This window comes from Camelus bactrianus, chromosome 2, assembly GCF_048773025.1.
Source record: "Camelus bactrianus isolate YW-2024 breed Bactrian camel chromosome 2, ASM4877302v1, whole genome shotgun sequence".
NCBI classification, from domain to species: Eukaryota; Metazoa; Chordata; class Mammalia; order Artiodactyla; family Camelidae; genus Camelus; species Camelus bactrianus.
The window spans coordinates 15,529,658-15,556,067 of NC_133540.1; the positions used below are offsets into that span (position 1 = coordinate 15,529,658).

The window sequence follows — 26,410 nt, forward strand, 5'->3', positions numbered from 1 at the left end:
TATCAAACACTGACTATATGCCAATCACAGAGACAATCACAAATCACACCTGACAACCATCACGTGTGATTCTCTGCTAACCTACTAAGTAAACACGGATGAGCATCCCGGCACTGCGGATGAGGAGACGGATCTCGGAGGAGCCGTGGATGCTGGCCGTCCTGCTCCCCGCGACACCACGTCAGCCCAGGGCAAGCACTGACAGAGCTTCTCTGAGGGGACACTCAGCTGCATGGAGCCTTGGGGCACTGGGGAGTCCCAGAAAACACTAAAAATTGTTCAGTGAAAAACCAGCTCAAATATATTACATTGTGCAACATCCTTTAAACAGGGAACATGACTGAGACTTTTTGATGCCTCCGTGTCCTTTCCACCATCATCAATTATTTGCCCTCTCAGCGCGACCAGTGATGAACTGGACCCCATATGAAGTGCACTCAGATGGCAGAGCTTTTAAAGCTGTTTTATGAAGTTTGTAAGTCTCTGTCTATGCCTCACACAGGCGGTCATCCATCACTTCTCACCGGTGTGGACGTACCACCTGAAATCACTCCTTTCTCCTTTTTAAAATCCCTTCATCTAATCCAGACTTTTCAACAGCAAAGCAGCAGCTCAACCACAGACAGTGAACAGCTTCTCACCAAATGGACTCGAACAGCCCATCGGACTACCTGGAAGCCCTTTTCTTCTATTAAACCCACTTCCGGGTACTTCATCATTTTCTGATTGGTGGAGTTGGCCACCGACTGGCCAACTCATAGAGCTCCCAGCCTCACATCCTGGGGTGGGAGAGGACCCTGCTGTTTGGAGAAATCAGTGAGGAATGCGGACATCCTCCAGCCAGGTCTGCACGGGTAGAAGTGCGACAGTGTGCTCAGAAATTATAGCTTTAGCATCCCTGGGCTCCCATGGACTGGTTTCACATTAACCAAACTCATGACACACTGATGCAAGAAAACCAGAAACTTATTAATGTAACAGAAGAAGTGAAACTATAAACCAGACTGAAATATCAGAGTTCAACCATGAGTACATTTTCTCCTCCACAGCCCAACCACGGGCAGGCAGTCACATGGCAACCATGGACAGAAGCAGAGCAGGAAGGGTTTGTAGATTAACTCAATGGACTAAATTTCTGTTATACGAACAGATCTACTGCCTAGAAAATAATTAACGCTAATCACAGTGCACACTTCGTGGACAGTGGCTGAGACATGATAGTGAGCACCTGTGTAACTCTACTTTCCCTGTCATTTCTGGGCTAACTGATGCAAAGTGGTACAAAGATTCAGGGATGCAGATACCTCTAAACACCCAAAGCCCATCGCTGGGAGCCTCAAAACCAGACAGCCAGGGTTTAAATACCAGCTCTGCCACTTTCTAGCTCTGTGACCTTGGCAAACTTACTTACCCTCTCCGTGCCGAAATTTCCACACTGTAAAACTGGGATAACAATCAAACCTTCCTTACCCACTTGTTGAGAAAATTGAAGGATTCATTTCTGTAAAACTCTCAGAAAAGAATGTAGCACACTTTTGGTGTTCAATAAATGTCAACTTAATATAAAAGTGATTTACAAGTCTCCCTTCTAATAATATTATGTGTTTCCTGGCTAGTATAAGTCCCAAAGAAAATCCTTATTTCTCCTTTTATAAAATCTTGGGGAGCACCCTCCCATTCCATCCCACCACCTGTTTAAACTAGGGAGGGGATGCCTCCTCCCAACTCCTCTGGGCCATGGAGAGTGCTTCTCCCTTCATACCCCTGGCCACTGGATCACAGCTAGCCCTCGTCACACTAAGAGTGTGAGGTGTGAGTCCGGGGAGACAAGCAGGGAATGTGAAACCCTACCTTTCCCTCCAGTGTTGGTCACCATTGGGAAGCACCTGGGATGCTCAGCTCCATGTCAGGACAGCCCTGTGCATGAAGGGGCAGGTCCTCTCAAGGGAAGGCTCGCTGTGGCCCAGAGTTACCTGGGACAGGGTGAGTCTCTAATTCTGGGACACAGTATCATGACACACATTTTCCCACAGCCCTGAAGTTCATGGAGAACGTAGCTTCATCAGTAAGAAGACATTTATCGCCTGCCTACTCTTTTGTGTCATCTCTCAGTTGGCTGCTGGAGACAACATGCATATAAGTATTGGATCCCCATAGGCCCCAACATATATGAAATAACAAAAATTCTGTGGCTTAACGTTGGTTCAGGGTGACTGTGTAACAGTTCTGACTCTGCTGATGCTTAATTATGGGTATAGGAACTATGGAACCTCCTCAAATATCTTTCATCATAAAACCAGCTTTTCTTGTTTTCCTGTTTCTTATTAATTGACAAAGACTATAAAATGATGGCTTCACACCAAACAGCAGCTAAGGATTATGAGCCCTCTTGACATACCCACTGTGGTAAACACTTTACATAATTTCTAATTCTCACAATTCTACAAAGCAGATACCAACGTCCCAATCTCTCAGACGAGGGAAAAACTCAGAACGAACTGACTCAGGCTCACATGGCTCAGTGGCAGCACGTGCACGCAAACCCAAGTCAAAAAACTACACCCCTTCCTATATGTACCAAATCTCCTACCACCAATTAACACAGAGCAGCGGGATCAATACTCAGGGAACCTAGCACACTTTTCAGATTTAAGGTGCTCCAGAGGCCGCTACTAGCTGTTTTATAAATTCCCGGCTCACTGGTTTCTAACAATGGAAGAAAAGTCCGATTTTGCCATTGTTTACACAGCAAGTCTGAGATGTTCACAGCGAGATGACAGAATAAAACTAAAATATAAGCAGAACAATTTTTACAGGTAGACAGACATAATGGACATTGTGCTATTCTGAAGCATCAAGCAAAGAAATCAAAACAAAATAACGTTGTTTAAGCCTTCTTTAACAAACAGGAAAATTAAGATGGTAAGAAGGTGCAACAAGCGCCACCTATGGCTAAAAAGACCTTCCAGGTTGCCAGGAAGCATGCAACACAAAAATTGCCTGTAGGATCAGAAACGAGAATCAGATAACTAAAAGCTTCTGTAGCACACACTGCACTTTGCTTCGGGGGAAGCGGGGGTAACTCAGTATTTAATCTGATATTGCTAATACTCCTGAATATAAACAAAAGACACAGGCTCATGGAAACTCATCTTAGAAGAGGAAAGAATCCAGTCAAGCCACTTCATTTTACAGGAGGGGAGACTGAGACATGGGATCTGTCCTCCTTGCAATCGGCAGCAAATCTCTCCTAGGCCTCATGTCTTGCACTGTAGCAAAAACGAACAGATCTGTACTAGGCCTATATTCATAAAAGCCGCGTCTGTATATTTCCGAAAGTAGGTTATCTAAGTATCTTGCAACATACTTCTCAAAATCCAGGAAATCATACATTTGTTGAAATACTAAAACATTTATTTACATAATAAAACAGCATGAGCTTTATTGTCTCTATTAAAAAAGTTACATGTCAAATCAATGTTTTGATATTTTAAACCTGTTAAGAGTGCAGGAAAAAAGATCAAAATTTTCTTTAATCACAAAAGAGAGAAGCTTATTCCCAGAAAATGATCAATGTGGATGTCAGAATCCAACGAATTTAAATGTCTGAGTGGATGGTTACACGGCAACATGACATCTGATTTCTAACAATACACATTCTGTGTAAATAATCTTCAAGGTCGTCTGCTTAAGGCAATTTAACTAGTCCCTGTCTCACTAGAATGATACAGATTTCATTAAAACTTCATAGTGCACTAAAAAATAAATGAATCCTTGTTACTTTAAGCCATATTCATATATATCATATATATATATATATATTAAATATGCATCAGTAATAAGCCACCCTCTTTAGTATTCAGAGTTGATCCTTCTAAAATATCTGTCATTGTGACAGCACATTTTTACTAAGCACCTCTTGAGTTCTTTGTATACAAGGCTAATAACTCTCACAGTCAGACAAGTTAAACGATATTACTCAAATTTCACAAATGAGGAAATGTACTTAAGCCATGAAAACAACTTATATATACATCATCAGGAAAGAAAAGAATAAAGATTTTCTTAAAATATTCACTGACAATCTTTTCTTCCATATTAAGACTACATAAAACCAATTCAGTCTTTGTAAGTATTTCTGTCAATAAGGGCCACTAGAGAAAAACAAGGAACATCATCAGCAGTGGTTGGACTTTCAAAGCCCCCTTCTCATTTGCACTATAATTATTTTTAATGTTTTGTTTTTAGTGCTTACAGAGCACTAAAATACATAAAAATTAACTTTTTATGCCACTACCTGAGAATTAAACATCTGTGAAAATGTACAATTTTAATTTATGCCACTCTGTCTAACATTCTCACTGGTGTCTCCCCTTTGAAGGCCTCATCAGGCTGAGATCACTAAAATCGGCCATTTATGGAGTCACAGGAGTTCGGGTAACCACTCAACGGGAGGCTGATTAGAGAAGCAATTAAGAATGCATCCTGTGAAGCCTGGGTTCCAGCACCGAGCTAGCCACCGCCAGCTGCGTGTGATTTGGGACAAGCTGCTCCATCTCTCAATCCCTCAGCTGTAAAAAAGGAGACACTGATACCTACCGTCAAACACCTGCTATGAAGTAAAGCATGAGGAAAGTATTTTAGCCTTAGGGAGGTGTCCACTCAGAGCGAGTTTGGTCATTATGATGATGAGGATGTCTGTTAATAAATTGAGCTAGACCAAAAAGGAGAAATCACCTTAAAGGAGAAACATTTTAAGCCAATGAACATTTCCTTTTGGATGGATTGCAGAATATTCTATTCATTTTTTTAATAAACCAAGTTTTGTCCATTAATAATAGATTTACAGGTTCATGGACAAGTCTCCAGAAAAAGAATTAGAGGCCTCTAACCTCTGAATACTAAGAAAGTAAATTTTAAAAAAAATCAGGGGGGAGATTATACCTCATTTGGGAGAGTATGTGCTTAGCATGCATGAGGCCCTCAGTTCAGTCCCCACTAACTCAATTTAAAAACTTTTTTTTTTAAGAAATGGAGAATTAATGCAAAAAGATGGAGGAATACAGAAATTTTTTAGAGACTCATCTCAGATTTAAGATGGGGAAAAAACCATCCATTTCTCACAGGAAATCTTGAGAACTATGTAAACTGAATCTGAGATGTCTAGTCTTCTAACATTATTCATGAATTCATATTACCAAGTCTTAAAACTACCTGATAACCCACAGTTGTGATACTGATCACAACAGCTGCCAACACGGATCTAGCTCTGGCTAGGAATTCTCTGTTCTGACATCTCTGCCCCTGAGGCCTCACCAGGCTGAGAGCACTAAATTCAGTCATTCATGAGCATCTCCTGTAAGTCCTCCCTTTGTGCTCCTCACTCTCCCCTCACCAGCCCCTCTGAGGGAAACACTGTTATCACCATCCCCAACCGCAGATTAGGCCACTGATGCACAGAGACTAAATCCTTTCCAGGTCATATTGGCATTAAAGGACGTCTGTATTTCTGCTGTTTTGCTTTTGACAAAGGAATCTGAGATATCAATTCAAGGGAGACTGTTAAATAATAAACTCTGTCAGGTCTTCACCTCAAAGAGCAGATACTATAAATTCCTGATGTAGAATGAGGCTGCCGCCACAAACTGACTCAGCTTGAAATTAATATCCAAGATGAAGCAGCGGATACACGTAAATATTCACGATTGTCAACTCCGCTCACGGGTCTGGGCCCTTCACTGCCTGAAATGGGGTGAATACTCCACCCGTGTCAGGGAGGGAAGTGCGGTTTTTCCAGGTCTCCCGAAGGCTTCACGGGCTATTTCCCCCCACAGACTGTCCTCAACAATTAAAAAGCTCTCAAGATTTTTACACCATGCAAAACTGAAATACATTTCTGCAGATGGAGCACTTTCTCAGGCTTAAATTTATTTTGCCTACACTCAGCAGGGGGGGTAAAAGAAACAAGACTCTGCAAAGTCGCTGATTCTCACCACTCACACTAGTAGAAAGGCCACTGCACAAGATGTCTCTTCAGAGTGCAGGGTGAGAAGAAAATAAAGCCGCCCCCAACCACAGGCACTCCCAGAGACAGAGCTCAGCAGTCTTCTGCACACTCACGGTTGTGCAGCCCTCATCACCATCTATTTCCAGAACACTTCATCACCCCAAAAGAATCCCCCTGTCACTAGCAGTCACTCCCTAACCCCCCTCCACCTAGCCCTTTGCAACCATCACCTGCTCTCCGCCTCTGCATGTGCCTATTCTGGGCATTTCAGATCACTGAAGGCAACAATATGTGGCCGTGTTTGTCTGCTTCCTTTCACTTAACATGCTCTTGTCAAGGCTCGTCCATGTTGAAGTGGTATCAGCATCCCTTTTTTTTTTTTTGAAAACGTTAATGTTTATTAGAGGGTTGTAAGTACTATCAAAAAGAGTAGAGTGGAGCATAAGTGATTGTGTTTCAAAGAGAAAAGGGCGGGTTGAGCAGTCAGAGTGGACTTCCCAGAAGAGGTGGCCTTTTTCATTTTCCTCTTTTTCTTTTTTATTCACACTTACGTCTGAATAATGTTTCACTAAATGGAGATTCTACATTCTGTTCATCCATTCAGCAGCTATGTATGGACGAGGTCCAGAAGGATGAGTGTATGAGGCAACTTGCAGGGATGGCATTTAAGCAAAGGGCAAGATGTGCTTTCAAAAAAAAGCCAACAAACAGAGGCACAAGGAAATTCAGTGCGTTTCTGAGCAAAGTGCATGCTTGCTTCGGCAGGACAACCGTGCAGGGCTGGGGCGGATATTGGCAGGAATCACGGCGTGGGAGTCACCTGAGAAGACTCCCCACTGCACGCAGCTCAGACAATTCTCCTCCCTCATCCTGTATTGTTAGAGCCATATTTCTAGGTTTCTCTTATTTCAAGTAATAGCACTTTAACTACATATCTGATCATTTGCATCAGACCACTTTACCTCCAAGGCACAGAAAATTATTCACTAACCGGAGCAGCTCCAGCACATAACGGTGATGGGTTAGGGAGTCCTGCAGCATCCCAGCCTGCATGCACAAACCCCACATGTGCCCTGGTGATGTCTGGAAAATTAAACGCATGGAAATATCTCACTGCTGCTACACGACATCTGCCCTCAAATTGCCCCAAACACATGCTGGCAAATCACTACTCAGCCCTCTCACTACAAAAGAAAAAAAAAAATGCTAAGAAGGCAAATTTAGGCTCTTCCATTGAAAACCAGCAACCATCAATGCCAGTATCTGAGTTGGAATGCTCCTGACTTCTAAAACCACTGCGCCGTTACTTTTCAAATGTGGAAGTCATATATGTATTCCACTTAGATGATATTACAGTAGGATTTTTCTTTTCAAAATTTCCAGTTGCAACATTAGCACAAGAAAGTTTATGTTTCAGCTTTAAAAAATCAATTATCTTCCACTTTCTTAATTTTGAACCTATTATTATTTTATAAATGGAGCTATGCTGCATAATATAAAAAAACTGTTTGAATTCTGCAAACAAGACCTTTATGACCTCACTATTTCAGAGCAAACTTTAATGGTGTTTTGAGAGGTGGGGCCTGGGGTGCTCACTAACAGCTCACTAAGGATGTGCTATTAAGTAATGCAAAGGCTCTAACTCCACATTAGCTCAGAAACCAAAGAAACTACACCAAAGCCTTACTTTATCATTTTTAAATTTTGCTATTCTTTGGAATATTAAATTTCTTTAAAGATATGATTTTTTTTGAGAAAGACAACAGCTGTATTAAATTTCCTCTCACCAAGAAAGCAATCTTTATCAAGAATAAATACCCCATGGAAATCGAAATGACGGGAGGTTTCTAGCTAAGTGAACATGCAGATCTGAACAGAAATCTAAATCCTATCACATCTCACTCGAACCAGATCAACAAAGTCCTGGGCTACCCTGGAACTTAGCTCTTCTGTTCCAAAAGTTGGCTGAGCTAAGATCATCACACAAGGCAGGGAAGGAGAGAAGAGGAAAGTCCACCTGGCAGCCTCCATCTCTTTTCTTCCAGCCAAAAGTCGCCTCTCGGGCGACCCCGATAACAAGCCCTCCCCATAAGGAAATCCGGCATCCACACTGCCCCAGCCGTCCCCAAGCAGCCCTGACGCCCCTTTCCCAGCCTGTGAATTGTGTTTTAGTGGCCCCCCAGTTGGTGGCACCCTCCCCCTCTTCCCCGCTACACACACACACACACACACACACAGAGCAACGGCAGCCTTCCCAAATCACAAAGTTGATTAAATCACCCCACTTCAAACCCTTCAGAGGCTCCCTGGCCCCGTTCTAGCCCCGCCCCCGACACTGCTCTCCCAGCCTCACCCCAGTTCCCAGGTCCCCAGTGACCTCAGGGACCCGCTGTCCTGCTCCTACTACCCACTTAACTCCAGGCTCATTTTGATTGTTTCCCAAGGAAGACTTCCCTCCCTCCAACCTCCGCAACTTGTTCCTCTATTCCTAGAACATTCTAGGCTAAGTCAACTTCTGACACTGCTAAGCTCACAAGAAGCAAATACATTTTGCTTAATAATGTGGGTCCACCCACTCTCCCCTAGACACACAGAAGTGCGCGTGTTATGAATAAATGAATGATGGGGAGTGTCTCAAAGGGACAGACAGACCTGCTCTCGCCCGTCCGGACCCTTCTGTCTGTAGAATATCAGAAGCAAAACCAGAAGTACCTTTCCTGAGGGTCACTTCCTGCTGACACCCTTCACTGCCTCCAGTGTCTGTTCAAATAAAACCCAACGTCTTCCAAAGCCCTTCACCCCAGGCTCTCTCCAGGGTCCTCCCAAGCAGGGGAACACTCCACCCTGGACCACACAGGACACTCTCCCCAGGTCCCCACCCCACAAGCCTCCAGGCCTCTGCCCGGGCTGCACCTGCCACCTGAGCCACACTCTTGACTCCTTCTCCTGGCTGACACTTACTCTGTCCTCACGATTGAATGTAGAGCCCATTTCTTCCAGGAAGTCCTCTCTGATAATGTCCTTTAGGTCTTGGCATGGCTCCATCTATAGCAACAGTACATGGTGACCAACTGGGTGTTTGCCCACTCCTTTGAAACCACGAACTCTTGGGGGCCACGTGGGAAGGAGTGAGAGATTACAAGAGGGGTGGGGAAGCAAAAAGCAAAAATCACAGCCCAAGTCCCAAATTCAAGGATTCTTTCTCAGAAAAAAGTATAAACTATTTTGCACCTGTGCAATTTGGCTACTATTTTTGTGGCTTGTGGACAGCAAGAGCTTGGTGTTCTAGTCCAAAACCCGGGTTACATGCAAAGAAATGTATATATTCATATCCAAAGGAAACCAGAGCTATTCAACAACAGTTTGCAGTTAGAATAGAAAGGAACTTTGATAAAGGCAATCTCTCTCTCCCTCTTCTTTCTTTTCTGGCATCATATAATTTTAGAAGTATTTGCGTGACTAAGAGATGGCTACAGCCCGTGATTCTGCACTGGAGTGTTTGGGGCTGAGGAAGCCCAGATTACATTGACTGCATAAATGCAATCACACCAACACACTGATAGCTGCCGTGGTGGTGGAGCTGATGTTCCAAAGCAGGCAACCTTACTCTGTAAGAGAACTCTAAATAGAAAGTAAGAATTGCAATGTTCTGTACTCAATTTCATTCGATATATGGGTCATTAACTGATAGAATATCTTCACTAATGTAACCCAAAAATAAATTGTCAACGTCGATTTTCTTCATCTGACCGTTTTATGCTAACTTTGGTTATCAAACCCTCACTCCATATGGAAAGCTCAGGCCTATGCTGCAGCAGTTACATCCCGTGGAAGAAAGCCGAACAAGGGAGAACTGGAGAGTTTCCCTTCAGAAGCTGCTAAGTCTGGTTTTGCACCTGTACGTCATTTGCAACCACGTCATCGGCAAGGAGTAAGACCTTACCTCTGTGTGGAGAAAAGCACTGCAGTGCTTCTGAACCATCAAAGAACACTGAGCTTTGTGAAACTGTCCTGAGACACTTAAATCGTATTTTTTGTGAAAGGCTCCAAAACTGACCCAATTCACCAATCCAGGTACAACAGAGAGATACCGGAATTAGTAGAGAGAACATGCCCTTGAAGTCTGACAAGGCCCTGCTTGAATCCTGCTACAGCATTGACTAGCCGCTAAACGGACCAATTCCTTAACCCCTCTGAGAAGGCTTCCCAATCCGCAAAAGGGAGCTGCCATCGCCCAACTGGGAGGCATGGATGAGAATGCAACACGCAAGTAAGGCTGCAGTCTGGTACCTGACATGGGGACTGACTAGCTTCCCTCCGCTGCCCTTCTCCCCATTTAAACTTGCAGTGTTCCCCCTGGTAAGGATCAAACCCCTGGAAAAGACTGCCGGAATCTTCTGTGTATCCCTGAATACATGCATTACTCTTAGTAGGCCAGAAAAACAACTGCCTCCTCCCCAGTCACTATCAATGTTCTTAAGAGTCTGGGTATTTTTAACTCAAATTTTCAGGGAGACTATTCCAGAACTTTGCACGCACCATTCTCCAGGTTTGCTCCCCTCCCAGTGCCCATCTCTTCTCACCTCAGATCCTCTGTCTGATTGCCTTCTGTTCATTGGAAAGCGAGTCCAGTAGGGTGGCGACTCCCAAGGACGCCCTCCCTCCCTCACAGGTGAGTGTGACTACTTTCTCCCCACTCCAACTCCAGCTTCTTAGAAGTCTACCCTCCCGGACCCTGCAGAATCTGCATCTTCCCAAGACACACACGTGGCCACGAACCTCCTTTCAGATTTCTTCCAGGCTGGCCCTGCCCAACCCCCGGCCACTTAAGGATAAATGGCATTAGTTTGAAAATCGCAAACGCCGCAGACGGACACACGAAAGCTGCATGGTCTGGGCTTTCCTCCAACCCAGGCACAGCCCTGCCCCCCCTCAGCCTCAGTCTGCAGCTCTCAAGATGATCTAATTCACATGCGCGTCTGTGAACACCAGCTAAGAATGACGACTCCCAACGTGTATCTCTAGTCTGGCTCCTTCACCTGAGCCCCAGGGCCTTAGACCCGAGTGCCTCTTTGAAGTCCTAACTTGGATGACAAATGGCATCTTAAAAATGCCTCATGTCCGCCATTTACTCTGGAATTCGATTCCTGGCAGGTACCTCCCTGACACCCCATTTTAGTAACAGCCCCAGCACCCACCTATGTGTTTTAGGTCACATTCAATTTCCACTGTTCCCTCCCCCAAGCCCTGTCCTGGAATCAGTCCTGTTATATCCGTCACTAAGCCCATCTCAAGTCTGGTTCTGCAGGGACCACGGCCGGAACCCCACAAGCTCACAGCATGGTGCACTGACTCACAGTCCTCCAAAGGGTGCTCCCTGGAGGGGGAGGCATCTCCTGCCACTGGTCACCTCAGAAGGCACTGTATTCTCACAAAGGAGGTCCAGGAGAAGGGACTCAATGTTCTCCCGTGGTCTTTTGAAGGGCCCGAGGTGTGGGGGAGCTCCTAATTAGCAGAAACAGTTGTCAGTAAGCAGACGAGGATGGAGGAACCCAGGCCAGGCTGTTCTCACTCCGACCCCTGGGCTCTTGGGAGACACGGGAAAGGCCTGTGTCCAGGGCATAGCCCGGCCATCACCGATCCCAGCCTGCATTTGCCAACCCGGACAGACTAGACTCCTTCTACTTGCGACATTTACTTCTGATCTGTTCCCCACCCACAATGTGATGGACTCCTTCAGATATTCTCTCCTGTCTGAAGCGAGACAAATTCAGTGAAAAATGAAGTGTCCACATTTGGACCAGAGCATGAAAGGAGAAACAAGGCCTCATGGTCAGCATGATGGTGGTGGCCAAACACTTTCTCCGCGTGAGATGAACCATGGTGGGGGTGAGAATCCAAGGTCCTACGTCGGCCAAAGCATCTTCCTTCACAGTTGACTGGGGTGTTGGAGACTCACTACCGCAAACTAACGACAAGGCCGACAGTGGTGGACGTCAGCTGCAACAGACACAGAGTCAGATATTTACTGCCAACATGGGTTAAAAGTAAAGGCCGGTGCAGGGAGGCCTGCACGGCTGCTGAGGCAAACCACAGACCCGGCTCTGAATGCCCACTGGCTGGAGCAGGGTGGAAGCTACGGTCCCCTTTAGCAGTCCCTATGTCCACCAGATCCAGGTGAGCCAGCTACTTAGGGGAAGGACATGTTGTCCTGATACTCAGATAAACCAGCCTCGTAAAGTGAACAAAAGAGTGACATGGATTTTAGACCAACTTCTGCCTCTTTGTGAAGGCAAAGTAAAGTAAATAGCACGGGAAGAAAAATGCAAAAAAAAAAAAATTAAATAACAAAACGGTGACTGCTTCCTCCAACAGCTGCTCACCCCCGAGCCTGCCACTTCCTCACCAGTGACCGCCGGCCAGGCAGCGCTGTCACGCGCGTCACACAGCGACAGCCAGGAACCGAGTGCCAAGCACGTTTGTGTAAAAGAAGGAATGTAGCAAGATGCTGCAGAATTTGACTTTACAAGTTTAAATACTCCATGAAAAACATCCCTCAGCAGCCGCCTAAATGAATTCGCATCTCACTTCTTGAAAACAATCAAACAAATTTAATAAGGGCGCATTTGTCACCAAATATAAGGAGGACCAAACTGGTTCCTTAAAGCAAGGATTTTAAGAGGTATCAAACACAAGTGGGTGATGTGCTAAAAAAAAATTAGAAAATAAAAAGATGACAAGGATAATACATGGATTAAGGCAGCTGTTAAGTTTTTGCTTTTTAAAGCGATGGAGACAGCACGGAGGGCGATCTATCTATTTCCAATGCAGGGTGTGCACAGCCCACATTTTCAGACGCAACAACATGCTCACAGGGCAGTACAAGAGAAAAAGGAATAAGGAAAAAGGAAAAGAGGAACAAGAGAAAATTAGAAACACACAAGATCAAAAATGACTTTGACAGCACGTACAAGAATTTACGTGAGTGTGTGAGGCCAGGAAAGCGGGGATGGTGAGACCCACCCTCACCTCCTGCTCCAGGGAGACCAGGGGCCTGAGGGGAGCGGCGCTGCCGGGGGACCCCAACGTGGTCAGCGCCCCTAACCAAAACTCCACATACATGGGTCTAGGCAAGTCTTAAGCTACAAATTGTGGTCACATTTCAGGCTGGACAGTTTTACGCACTTCCACCAAGAGTAGCAGGAGAGAATTAGGCTCTGTTCCTGCACCAAAGCATTGTTTAAAAAATTAATGTCTGCGGAATAGTAAAAGCAACAATGGAGTAAAAGTGACTGGAGGAGAACGTGCTTGACCCGAGCTCACTGGCCGCGTTATCTCACTGACGTTAAGATGCTGGCTGAGACCTTACTGTACCAAAACAGACAGACGCACCAGGAGGGAGGTTTAATGCGCTGCTATATTTTGATGCTGGGAGCCATGCCTGGTACACGAGGTTCTGGGTAAACAATGGTGACTGTGTCAACCACTATGGGCTAAGCACATATCCAGCTACTCCTCCAAATCCCAAGGGCAGACTTCAAAAAGCAAAAACAAGCAGGAATTCTCTGGTGGGTCCGTAGACCCAGAGCCAAGTAGTTGCTGAGCAAAAATGTCACCAGTGCCTCCTGTGACAAAAGAGGAGGCACTGGCCTGGGGGCTGGGGCAGGGCTCCAGGCTTCCACTGCTCACCCACCAGTCTGTCCAGGGGGAGAAGGTGGTCCCTGCTTACGTTGCACCGATGCACCTACCTTGACTGACGCCTGGTGGATCAGCAGGAGGTGACATGTGAGGTGAACGGAGCCAGCCTCGGTGTAGCACGGTGCTGGCAGCTGTGCCCTCAGCAGTGCCCAGGCTCCTAAACCTGACACCTCATCTCCAAGGAGCAGATGGTGAGTGCGGGCATGTAGATCACAGGGCCCTATGAGGACAAGAACAGATCATGGCCACGACGTGCCTTGCCCCTTCTTTAAGCATGTCCCGGAGGAACAGGAAATTCATACAGAGCCCGCTAGGCACCTCACGCAGGTGGGACTCGGGTCCTCTTGCCTATCACTCACAGGGCTGATCTGGATATTCTTTTTATCAATTCTCTGGCATCTTCTCCTCCAACTTACCAACAACCAGAAAGTAGAATCTGATCTTAGATAAGTTCAAGAATCACAGAGCACCGCCTCCACAGCGGGCACGGCAGCACGTGCCAGGTCGTCTGACCATCACCTGTGGGACCGCCATGAGCGTCTCCAGACTCAAGGACCGAGGCCGTAGGCCGGGGGTACACAGCTTCCCTCACTCTCCCCAGCAAAGGGGGACCACCCCCCGGCAAAGGCATCTCACCCTCTTCTGCCCGAGGGACAGCACAATAGATACATGGGGAAACAGAGCAGAAGTTGGGGGGGTTAGGCAGCCCAGAAGAGCTCGTCTGTAATTCCGAGGCAAAGTGGGGCCGTTGACTTAATCACAGGGACAAAGTGAGGATGAACATTTCTCTGCTCTTTCCCATACACTGTGATAAGCCTTTCCCTGCATAAGGAGTTCATTCGGAGGTCCCTGGTGGTGTTTCTGATGTCCTAACATGGCATGCTGCCTGTCGGGCAGGAAGAGAGGGCCTGAGCCGAACAGGTGCTGAGCCTGGGAGGCAGGAGACACTGTCTCCAAGCCAGCTCAACCAGCGCCTCGTTCTGCCTCTCGGGATTCAGCATCTCATCTATAAGCAAAGGGATGAGACTGTCCCAGGAAACGCTGCCCAACAGAAATGAAATGAGAGCCATGTAAAGAAAGTTTCCCAGTTGCCACATTTAAAACGGTAAACAAAGAAACAAACCAACAAACAAAAAACTAGTACTAGAAACTGATTTTAAGAACATATCTTACATAATCTACTGTATGTAAAATACTATCATTTTGACATGTAATCAATAGAGGAAGTAACAAGATAGTATATATGCTTTTAGTAGACAAGCCTCAGCGTCTCATGTGCATTTGAACTACAGCACATCTCAGCTCAGACCAGCCTCCTCCCCAGTGCTCCTAGCATCAGTGGCTGTGGCTACTCTATTGAACAGCAACTCCAGGGGTCCCACCAGGGTCCTGGCTGAAAAGCAGGAGTAAGTGCTCTAACACTATCACTAAAAGGATCTCTCTGAAACAAAGGCGGATTCACTTTTAAATGTCTGTAAACCGGCGGGCTGCACCTCCCTCCCCCCTTGGATACAAAAGAGTCCTATTCCGTGCTGATCCCTTTCTGGATGGAGAGAAGAAACCCGGCACACAGCCAGGGTGGACTGGCCTCCAGGTAAACTTACCTGCTGTCTGTGTCCAGTCCCATGAAGTCCTCCTTCTCAAACGGCATGCAGAGGAGTGGGATCTTGTCCCCAGACTTGTCAGGGGCCCCATCCAGCCACTTGGACTTGAGCAAGATGAAGAGTGACTCAGTGAAGTCCTCGATCCTCTTCTCCATCACTCTGCACTCCTCATAGATTGAAGGCCACGTCGGTGCGCGGCTGCTTGGCTTACCTCCCCTGCAGCACAAAGACAAAGAGCTGAGAGTCATTAAGCGTGATGCCATACAGCTCCTCTGCACGTGGAGCTTCTTGAAGGCCTTGGCCGAGATGCAGTCGGTAATGGTGACAAGGCCCACAACCATGCGGTGGGTCTGGAAGACGCTCCATCCATTCTTGGGCGCATAGTGGTGCCTGTAGTGCGTAGAGAGTGCGCCCTGGGAGCTGCACGGGCTGATCTGGCTCACCAAGGAGGTTCGCTTATAGATGCAAAAGAAATTCTCCTCTGAGATGATCCCCACTGGTTTGACCACCACGGGAAGAGTCTCATAGTCCTCAGCAAACTGCACGTAGTCAGGGATGCTCATGTTGCAGGCCCTGCCGAGAGGGGAGAGGAGATCGAGGTAAATATTGTGCTGTGGGCTGTGGGCGCCTCTGGGTTGCGGTGACCTGGTGTGTACCAGCCAGAAGGCAGGGGAAGCCCAAGCAAATCCAGGGGTACAGTTTGACCTTCAGAGCCTGCACATGGCTACCGTAGCTCGGATCACTTTACCCAGCTTTTTGTCTAGGCTTCCTGCCCATGCAGAGAAGGGTCATTTCTTGTTTTCTGTTTCAAAGCACCTAACAAGGCCCTGATGCAAAGTCACTGCTCAAAAATGCGGAATAAAGAAATGAAAAAAGGAACTGCTTTCCGCAACCCCCTTCAGCAGAATATAAAGAAAAGGACAACAGTAGGAACAAAAGATCTGGATTTCAATTCCAATTTAATTGAAACCCTAAGCTGCAGAATAATGGATAAGAAAACTTGCCTTGGGGAGGAGGGTACAGTTCAGTGGTAGAGCACATGCTTATCATGTACGAGGTCCCAGTACCTCATTTTAATAAATGAAACAAATAAATAAACCTAATTACCCTCCTCAAAAAATACTTTTTAATTCAAAATTCAAAAAACACCTTGCAATTGACACAACATTGTAATCTTGACTATACTTAAATTAAAAAAAAAAAATCCTTGCCTTACAAGAATTTATCTGGATTACGGAAGTTTGCAAATGTAAAATGCCTAGGGTACCACCTGCATAAAAAGGGGTGACTACAAATTTACTATCCCTCCTTTATGAGCTATATTTCCTTCGGGGTGGTAATAACCTCTCAGAGCTAATTTTCTCAGATTTAAAAAAAAGTAAATATTACCTGATTCTCAGTACTGCTGAAGAATCAGATAACCCTATGAAAGCATCTGACCCACAGAGGTTACTCAATAAATGTTTGTTGAATGAATGAATAAACAAGCAAAATGAATGCTGCTCCCTGCCACAGACCATCATAATGGTACTGCTTGGAAATCCCAAGCCCACGTTCCACCCGTCTCTACACTAACCATGTGGGTGACCTGGGCAGGCGTGTGTGCTTCTCTAAGCCCCAGTTTAATCGTGAATAGAAATGATGGCAGTAACACAAACCTCAAATTGTTAGTGAGTCAGTAATGAATCGTACCCCAACTTTGCAAGATGGAACCATTAAGGAAAACTGGGAAAAGGGTCCATAGGCCCTCTCCATATTATCTCTTACAACTACATGGGAATCTACATTATATCTCAAAATAAAATTTCTACTTTTTTAAAGAAGCTATTGAGGTTAAATGCGCTCACTGTCTCAAAAAAGGAACACACAGAAAAAATAGGACAATGCCCAGCACATGAGATACACTCAGTTAACATTCCCACTGAACCCACAGGTCCCTCCAAATTCAGAGCAAGAGGATGGGTCCTCGTGGCAAGAGGCCACTGCACCTGAAGCTAACAAAGCTAAAGGTGGTCACTTCCAAGAGTCCCTGTCACCAACCTTGTTCTAATTTTCTATTTGTAATTTTTTTCCTTTTTATTACATAGAAACTCCCAATTGCATAGCCTTCACCTGACTAGACATCAAGATGCAGCCCTTCAAAACCTGACCACAGAGATCATGATGGCAGCCCTTCTTGGTGAAACAATAAAATGAAAAGCCTTTTCCACAAGACCTCTGTGTAAATCTACGAGGGAACTTCATCCTGGACTGAGGAAGAGGACTGGGTAGGAGGGGGCAAACTGGGACATAGAGAACTATGGGCTACCTGACCCACGATGGACTTTAGACTCAACCATCACCCTCCAGGAAATTTAAAATACACAGCGACATAGTGCTATGGGCAAGAATTTTTTTTTTTAAATCCCTGAATCCCTTGCAGGTCTTGTTTCTACTGAGACACAAATAGATTATGTGTATATTGTTTCACAAAAGCCTTAAAATATTATCACCCCAACTTGACACATCAAGAAACTGAGGTAGAGAGGTTTGTCACATTGTGAAAGATTAAAGTGAGGCCACGACAGACATCATATTTAAATCCAAGCCCCTGCTCCAGTGCTCACACTAGAAAGAGTGACATACTGCCCCTTTTCTGCCCTCTCCCTGCAATAAATCTCTGAAGAGTATTTTCTGTGCCACCTGGAATCACAATCACATCAATTTTCCACAAAGAGCTATGTGACTCCTTGCAGGAAGTAACAAAATCTAAAGTGTTGGGATGGGAGGAGAGATTTGCATTTTCTTTTTCTCAAAGGAAATATGGCTTTAAAAGAAACTGAAAAGCACTTATCTAGTCTAAGCCCTCATTGTGCAGAGAAAGAAACGGAGGGTCAGAAAAGATGAGGAAAGGGCCTTATTAACAAATATTGCCTCAGCACAGCACCAAGCCAGCCCTGGGCACTACTGGGGGAGGATCTGGGAGGACCAGGAGATTGAGTGTTAGAAAACGGAAAGAGAAGAAGCATACAAGGCCCTGTCTCTACACCACCATACCATGAAATTCCACCAAATTACCCAGTATGGGGGCAGCCAATAATAAGGTGGGGTAAACAGGTTACAGAAACCTGGAAGTCTCAACCATAGTGGAAATTCCAACATTTACTATGTTTTTTTTCCCAGTTCAAGCATCAACTCAGTGGGCACTCTGTACCAGGGACTACACGAGGCCTGCAGTTCTCCCAAATACAGATCTCTATTACCACGTGTGCAAACCACATAAAGGCCACCAGAAGAAAAGCGCTCACAGATAACATGGAATTACTGAAACTGAAAGCAGCCAAAGAGCATATATAACTAGGAAAAATGGTGCTGCTACAAATGGACTCATGGACATAGAAAGCAAACTGTGCTTAGCAGGCAGGAAAGGGGAGATTAACAGATACACGTTAATAAATATAAAATAAATGACAAGGGCCTACTATATAGCACAGGGAACTATATTCAATTTCTTGTAATGAGTTCTACTAAAAACAATATAATATATATGTATATACATATGCATATGTTTATAACTGAATCTCTGCTGTACACCTGAAATTAACACTGTAAACTGACTACACTTCAATAAAAAATAAATTAAAAAAATAAGTAAAAATAAAAGCAACGGCATTAAGAAAAAAAAAGAATACTGTAATCCCCTTAGCTGTAGGTGCTGGAGAATCCTGGTTGCAAGCACCAAGTCCACTGGATCACTCCAGCACTGGCTGTCACTCTTTCTGACCATTAGAGTGTCACTTGGCTTCACGGAGGTTACTTTTCTCTTCTGTGAAAGGCTACAGTAGCAACTAACGGTGTATAGAATCTCATCATTCACAAGCCCAACAATTAGTGAGGACTTCCCATTCGCCAGGCTCTGGAGAGATGAAAAGATACAGTCCCAGATATATTCATGGGTAGAAGAAATTTATGCCATAAAGACATTAATTCTTCCTGTTTTGATACACAGATTCATTGCAATTCTGTTTAGAATTCCTACCAGATATTTCATGGAATGTAACAAGTTATTTTATGGTCAGGAATAGGCATGAAACTTCTTTAGAAACACCACTGAGGAGGGGTGGGTATGTCACTCATTTTCACTGGTCTTTCTGATGTGATGAAAACGTTCTGGAATAATAATTGTTGCACCACTGTGAATATGCTAAAAGTTGCTGAATTGTACCATTTAAGTGGATGGACTTCATGGTGTGTGAACAATATCACAATAAAGCTGTTATATGAAAAATTATTTCTTGACAATTATTTTTCCCTCTATACTACTAGTCTGCCCCACGATTTAAGAAAAACAAAAAACCAAAACAAACCAAACTGTGCCAGGAGCTCTTTAGGACTGCAATGTCCCTGGGTCTCCAACGCCTCTGGTGGTGCTGTTCCTGTTAACGCACCCTAGCTGGGCTGGGCTAGTTAGGGACTGTAACTATCTTTTTAAAATCGACGGTTACACGTTTCTCACTGGGAGTGGGAAGGAAGGAGCATGTCACAACCTCATGCCTTCAGCTCATTTTTAACTGAACCAAGCCCTGCTTTCAACACTGTAATCCCTGGCACTATAAAAACACGTGACATCAACAAGCACCGCCATCATAACACCTGAAAGTGTTCAAGGTACTTACCTGGGGCAGAAACACTGAGGGAGGAGACAGAAGCTCGCTCAGCACTGAGGATCCACTTTCCCGACTCCACCAGAAGCTGGGCTTTAGAGCCGGAGGCTCTCAGCCCAGGGAGCAGCGCCCACGCCGCTGAGCTTGTCCTCAGGGAGCAGGAAAGGAAGAGCAGGGCAGCCCCGGGGTCGCGGGGCAGGGAAAGCGGGCGGGGGGTTGGTGGAAACGCGGGCTGCAGCCCTGCTCGGAGGCCAGCCCCAGCCCCAGCCGCCTGCCCCCGTTCGGGTCCGCAGACCCCGCCCGCCCGGGACACAGCCCGCCCAGGGGCGGGGATGGGCCGGCGGCCGAGGAGAGGCAGCCCGGGAGGAGAGGACTCTCGGGCGGGAGAGGACTCGCGGGCGGGAGAGGGGAAGGGGACGCCAGCAACGGACTGAAGCGGGCCCGGCTGGGTGAGAGGCTGCAGGTGCACACCTGGTCATGGACAGGTGTGGCCTGGGCGCCGGGGTAGGTGGCGCGGGCAGAGGGGTCTGGCCAGAGCAATTCAGCTGAACACAGGCTGACTGGCGCCCTGGGGGGCTGTGACATGCCGACCGCCCTCCCGCAGCCGCCTGACCCCTTTCCCGGAAGCCCCCCTCCTTGCACTTCCACAGCCAGAGGCCCCGGCCCCGGGCAGGAGCTAAAGGCCTACCGGTCGACAGATCTAAGAAGACTTTGGGGCCGATCCCCGGCTAGGTGCTGGAGCTTCCAACCCGCGGTCCAGCTGGCACCGACTGCCCATGCGCAGGAGGGCCAGCGATCCACTCTGGGTTCTGCGAGAGAAGGTGGGGCTGTGAGGGAGGAAGAAGATGGGAGGGGGAGGAGAGGAGGGGAAAAGTGGAGGGAGACAGATGGACCGGAATAGCAGAGAAAAGGGATGGATCTGGAGAGGGGAGGGTCGTAGCGGAGATGGAGACAAAAAGCTTTACCTCTGGGGGCACCCCGAAAGAGGCTGCAGTCCTGACTCTGTACCATTCTGTTACCCTTCAAGGCCCGCAGCTCTTGTTTTACCTCTCTGATCCAGCCCTCCATCCGATGCTTCTGCAGAACCCCTAAGGGTATCACACCCATTGCCCCCACGCGGAGCTGGGTTTTCTGTTGGTCTGGGAACCAAGCACCCGCAGGTGTTGTCGCTCATAACTACCTTGGGAAGAGTACCTATTCCCCTTTTACACGCTGGGAAACAGGCAGGCATGATCTCTGCCTTAGTTCCACTCTCCCAGGTGTTGGGCTGGTGGGGAGAGGGGTGGTACAAGATCAGAGCCCCAGACAGAGCAGACTGCCTGAGTGTTGGTGCACAGTCCCCTTCCCTCCTGGGTAAACCACACCCCACCCTAGTGGAACCACCAAGGGCTCACAGTAGTTCCCTGGGTGTGGGAGAGCTATCCTCATGTAAAGGAAAAGCCCAGCTGGGCTAACAAGCTAAGTCACAAATCTAAGTGTGATAAGTGTCGGTTTACTGATCTAAATTCTGCTGGGCTAACTCGTAAATCTGAAGTTTAGTGTCAGTTTACTGGGCTAACAAGCTAACTCGTAAATCCAACCTCAACAGGTGTCAGTAACGTGATCTATTACAAGTTGATAAGCTCCAGTGTACTGATTCCTTGCTTTTTGTTGTTTGAGCCTTATTGGCTAATACCCCTTACTTGTAATTAACCCTTTAAAACCTCATGTGCATGTCTTGCAGTTGCTCAGAACTTCGGAGCAGAAGCCCCTCTGAGCCCGCCAGCATAATAAATCTGAGTACTCCAACCCTCCCAGTGGTGCTTGTTTCTTGGCTGGCCTGTTGTTTCCATAACACTCAGTTCCAGTGCCCTGCTTGCTAGGTATATAGGAGTGCTACCAAATCCAAATTCATTCTCTTCAGTGCAGGACAGGCCAATAAGTTGGGAGACCAGGTGTTGGGGCAAGGAATAGCAAGTCTCTGTAGACCTAGATGGCAAACTAATGTCCTGGAAAACCATCTCCCCAAGTCAGAATTCAGGCTCCTTTCCTACGTGCTTGGTTGTTGCAATCTTCCTAGTGTAGGAATTCCTTGTTGTTAGAATCCTTTGTTCTTGCAGCTATCTGCCTGGGTCAAATCTCTGTAAACCTCCAACAAAACAAACGTTATTTTTTATTCTGTAATTTGTTATCATTTTATGAATGAAAAAGTGTTAAATATCCTTAAAGGTCAGAGCCTTCCGAATAGGCTCTTCTGTATATTTCAGGCTCTAAGCAACATTGTTTTAGAAGCAAGATGAAGACTAGGAGACAGAGCATAGGGTTAAAGTCAAAGTAACAGATCTAATATGCAGTCAGATTTGTTCTGTTCTATTACCCGGGCAGAAGCCACTTGAAGATTTAAATCCCTTTAAGTTAAAAATAACTAAAACTGTAAAGGAATTTACATACATAGTTGGGAATGTGCATACCATATCTGGGAAAGCATCCAAAGGATAGTAAACAGTGGCATCTCCAGGGAGGGCTGGAAGAAGAGAGGATGAGGGTAAACTTCTTTCACTTGTGTATTTTTGTGCTGTGTTTGAATTTTTTTTAACCATTTGCATGTATTTCTTTTTTAGTTAAAAACAAATGTGTAATGGAGCAAAGGAGTAATTAGCTCAGCAAATACAGCAGCCATGGAATCACTGAGTCATCACTTTTGACTTAAGCCAGGAAGCATTTATTGACTCTCTCCAATGTGCCCAGTGCTGTTTTAAGACTTCTTTTACTATTATTATTTATTAATATTATTACTATTATTATTATTATTATTATTTTTATTTTATGAAATAATAACAAGGTATCCCCCACCCCTGCCCATGGCTGGTGGGAAACCAACTGAGTTTTTATTGAGTTGTTTTCCAAGGAGTAGAGATGAGTTATAAACTGAACACTTCTTCAGGGCAAAACAGGCGGAGTGGTTTTACAGCACTCCAGACAGCTATGAAGTGTTTTCAATAAAGGTGCCCAGAGGCTGAGAGAGAAAGCCTCCAGGGCCCTACAAAAAGCTGCCCAAACTGCCTTCTCCATGGCACTACTGAAGTAGGAAAGAACAAATCTGACTCCATATTTGATCTCTTCCTTTGACTTTAAGAAAACCACGTTAATACGCTCCGGTCTTTTCATGGGTTATGATGTCACAGAGGAGACGGACAGGTCAACAAGGGACCACTCTGCCGTGATCACTGAGCCGGGGAACGGGATGGGCGGCAAGATGTATGACGCAGCCATAGCAGTGCCCGTGCTTCTAGGCAGGTAACCAATGTCGCCTCGACAAGGTGTCAAATACTTGTGCCCACGTCCTAATCACCTGACGTGTATTAAAGAGAAATGGAAACCTATAAAATTCCAATACCCTTGGTGGGTACACCGTCCAAAGAGCAAAGTCACAGTTTGACAACTGGCCATCCCGGTTCCCTGGGATTCATTCTTGGAGAACCTTAGAAACCACTCCTCTGTCCTTAAGAAGTGCTGCATATTTGTCCTATCTTTGGCTCAGGGATGGAGCATGTTCAAATGAACTTTAATGTCTGCACAGATTTGACTGTCTTTCTCCAGTTTCACGTGTCCATTCTAAAGAGGCCTGAGCTAAGTCCATCCTCCGTAAGATCTATTCCCTCCAGTGACAGATCATCGAGCCTGCAATTAAAAGCCAACTGAACAAGACTGTCTGTCCTCAGCTAAAAAGTTCACCCACCCTTCACTGCTTTCTTAATCTCCTCTCCTGGCTAATTGCAACAGACTAACACCTCCCTCTACCAAGCTCCCCAACTACGTCAGTTTTTCTCCCCAAAGAGAAAGTAAGGTCCATAAATGAGGAGTCAACTCCATAGTCACCTCTGAATTCCTAGCATATAGTAATGTTAATAAATAGAACTATGATTATGGCTTCTTTCCTTTAAAACATTTCCAGTTATTTGAATGAGACCTTGGAAGAGAGGTGTTTGCCGTCCAGTATCTTGATCCACAAGACTCTGGAGGCCTTTTTCGGAATGGCTGCTCACTGATTCATTCAAACCACAGCTTCTCATTCCAGGAGTAGCTGTGCTTCTCTGCCAGGAGTTTGTGGTCACTCTCATGACAAAAGAGCTTTAAACTATATCCTTACTTTGGATTTGTAATTTTTCCCCTCTTCCAACAAAATTGACTTTCCTTACTGTCTTGCCTTGAGGAATTTTTTTTCCTAGTTCACCCTTTAGTAAACCATGCTTCTCGGAATGGGCTTGGCCTTACATATGATCAGTCATCCAACTCCCAGTATGAAAGGCTTCGAGCTCACCTGCTGCCCTACTGTCAAGGCAACTGAAACTCAGTACAGGAGCCAACAGGCACCCCAGGGCTTCTAAGGCTCATGTAACACCCAGAATCCCTGCTTTCTGGTTTGTCTTGGCTTCTGAGGATTTCCCCTCACTTTCTTGACAATTAGCTGTGCAGCTTGAAAGATGAGGAAGGAAGGTTTTATTTCTTAATCCGCATTTTAAGAAACTTGTGTAATGAAGGTTTTCATAAGTTTCTACAACCCTCCATTGCCAAGACAGAAAACACACTAGATATTTTCTATGTTTACCTATCATGTGTATTTTTCCTTTTGTTTTCTTAACTGCAAACAGACATCTTTTAATTAAAAAAAATTAAGGCCCCAAATAGGAAAGAGAAAGGGCATACAAAATTAAAGGGCAAAGACAGAAAAATGATAAGTACTCTACAAGGTTAATATAATACTTAATCTATGGATCAGATCAGCAATTCTCAGTAACAGCTAATTGAAATATGACCATGAGGTAAAAGGTCTCTCTTGTCAGGATATGGCTAATAGAAATTAGAATTAAATCAACAAACTAAAATTCTAAGTCTGGCAAGGTACAGAAGGCTACCAGCAAAATGTGTCGTCTTCTGGAAAGGAGGGAGGCTCAACAGCTCTTTACAGTGGAGCCTGAGCCCATGGGAGGTCGGTGAAGTGAGCTCTGTAAGTACCCAATTAGCAAAGTGGGTGATGAATAAAGAGACGTGAGCTTTGATGACAGAGATGATACTACTATTCACTTGTCCTGTAAAGTATGTCTTCACGTTCAGTGATCACTACCTCAGCGTCCTCAGGGATTAAGATTATAGGAAAATTCACAGCTTGGGCCCAGACCTCCTCTTTGAGCTCGTGACACTGCACTTAGATGTCGCAAGGGCAACTCCAACTCCACCTGCAAAGAGCTGACTTCATGGTGCTCCTCCCATAGCAGTCCTGCCCAGGGCCCCTGGTCGGGGGGCAAGGTCTCTCTGCCTCTCCCAGCTCAGGCCCATCACTCACAGATGTGACTGGACCCCTCCTTCAGGGCCCAGATTTCCTCAGTCACCGAGTCCCTCCACCCACACCTGTCCTACCAGATACTCACTGGCACTCACTCAGCACTGACTCTGTGCTGGGTACCATGCTGCACACTGTGCACACGTTATCTCAATGGATCTCCACAGCAGTCCTGGGAGGTCGGTACATCACTGCATTTATTGATTAGATAAATTGTTTCTCTTCCTTGAGTGCATCATCCAAAGTGACACGGCTACTGAGCCACAAAACTGGGACTGAAAACCACTTGAAAATTCTACACTCCTACACCTGGCAGCCACCCTAATCTGACTCATCACATCACCTCCTGCTGAGACTTCTAAATGTTTCTAAGCATTCTACAAGACAAAAGTGATCTACGAGAGCACCCCACTCCCCTACTTAAAATCTGTCAATGACTGTCCACTGCCCTTAGGAGAAAGCCCCACCGGGCCTGAGCACAGCCCAATGGCCCGGCATCTGCGTTCCCTGCGCGGCATCGCCGCCTCACCCACCACGCAGCTCTACACTGGCTGTGTCCAGGACAGGGATGCTGACTCCGTACAACCCGGGGCTCGTCTCAATCGATCAATGATCACCTTCTTCAGTGTCCACCTTCTTCACTGCTGACTCTCAGAAAAATGTTTTCTCAGGATGAATCAATATCTTTTTCCTTACAACTTCCCGTCATTGATAATGAGCTCCACCCAAAAGAGAGAAGACTTAATTCTCAGTCTCCTTATCTGTAAAGTGAGAATAACAAGAAAATATGTGAGCTTTTAAGAGAAATAATATTCATGTGAGGCTGAGGGACAATTCCCAACATACAGTAAGTACTCAATATGTGCTTACTTATTATTAATAAGAATATAATGCATTCCAGCAACCTTAACTCATTGTTTTATGGCTATGTCCAACAGACTACAGACACACTGTTGGACGAACCACTTTGAGCGGATCAGCACAAGCATACTGGGAAAGGTAAGCGCTGACTCCGGTTACAGCTGCAGCCACCCAGCACTACGGGGCGGGAGCAGTTTCTCAGACTATTACATGTTGCTTGAGCATTTAATTGTCACTAATGAATAAAGACAGGTTTTCTTTAGTCAAAGCTCCTGAA

At 45.8% G+C, this 26,410-nt stretch overlaps 1 protein-coding gene across 14 annotated transcripts in view; it reads right to left on the bottom strand.

Moving 5' to 3' along the window:
- LOC141579552 (trafficking protein particle complex subunit 9-like) overlaps positions 1-26,410 on the bottom strand; it is a 166,686-nt gene that overhangs the window by 92,204 nt on the left and 48,072 nt on the right. For 12 of the 14 annotated variants that reach the window (XM_074376109.1, XM_074376095.1, XM_074376084.1 and 9 more), the window contains exons 5-7: positions 25,890-26,033; positions 19,965-20,761; positions 15,310-15,882 (exon numbers count right to left, since the gene is read on the bottom strand). In XM_074376109.1, coding sequence (XP_074232210.1) covers positions 15,310-15,872 — 563 coding nt within the window. In that variant the 5' untranslated portion in view covers positions 15,873-15,882; positions 19,965-20,761; positions 25,890-26,033. Of the gene's footprint in view, positions 1-15,309; positions 19,205-19,964; positions 20,762-25,889; positions 26,034-26,410 lie in introns of all 14 variants that reach the window. The other 2 variants (XM_074376046.1, XM_074376117.1) reach the window with 2 other exon arrangements.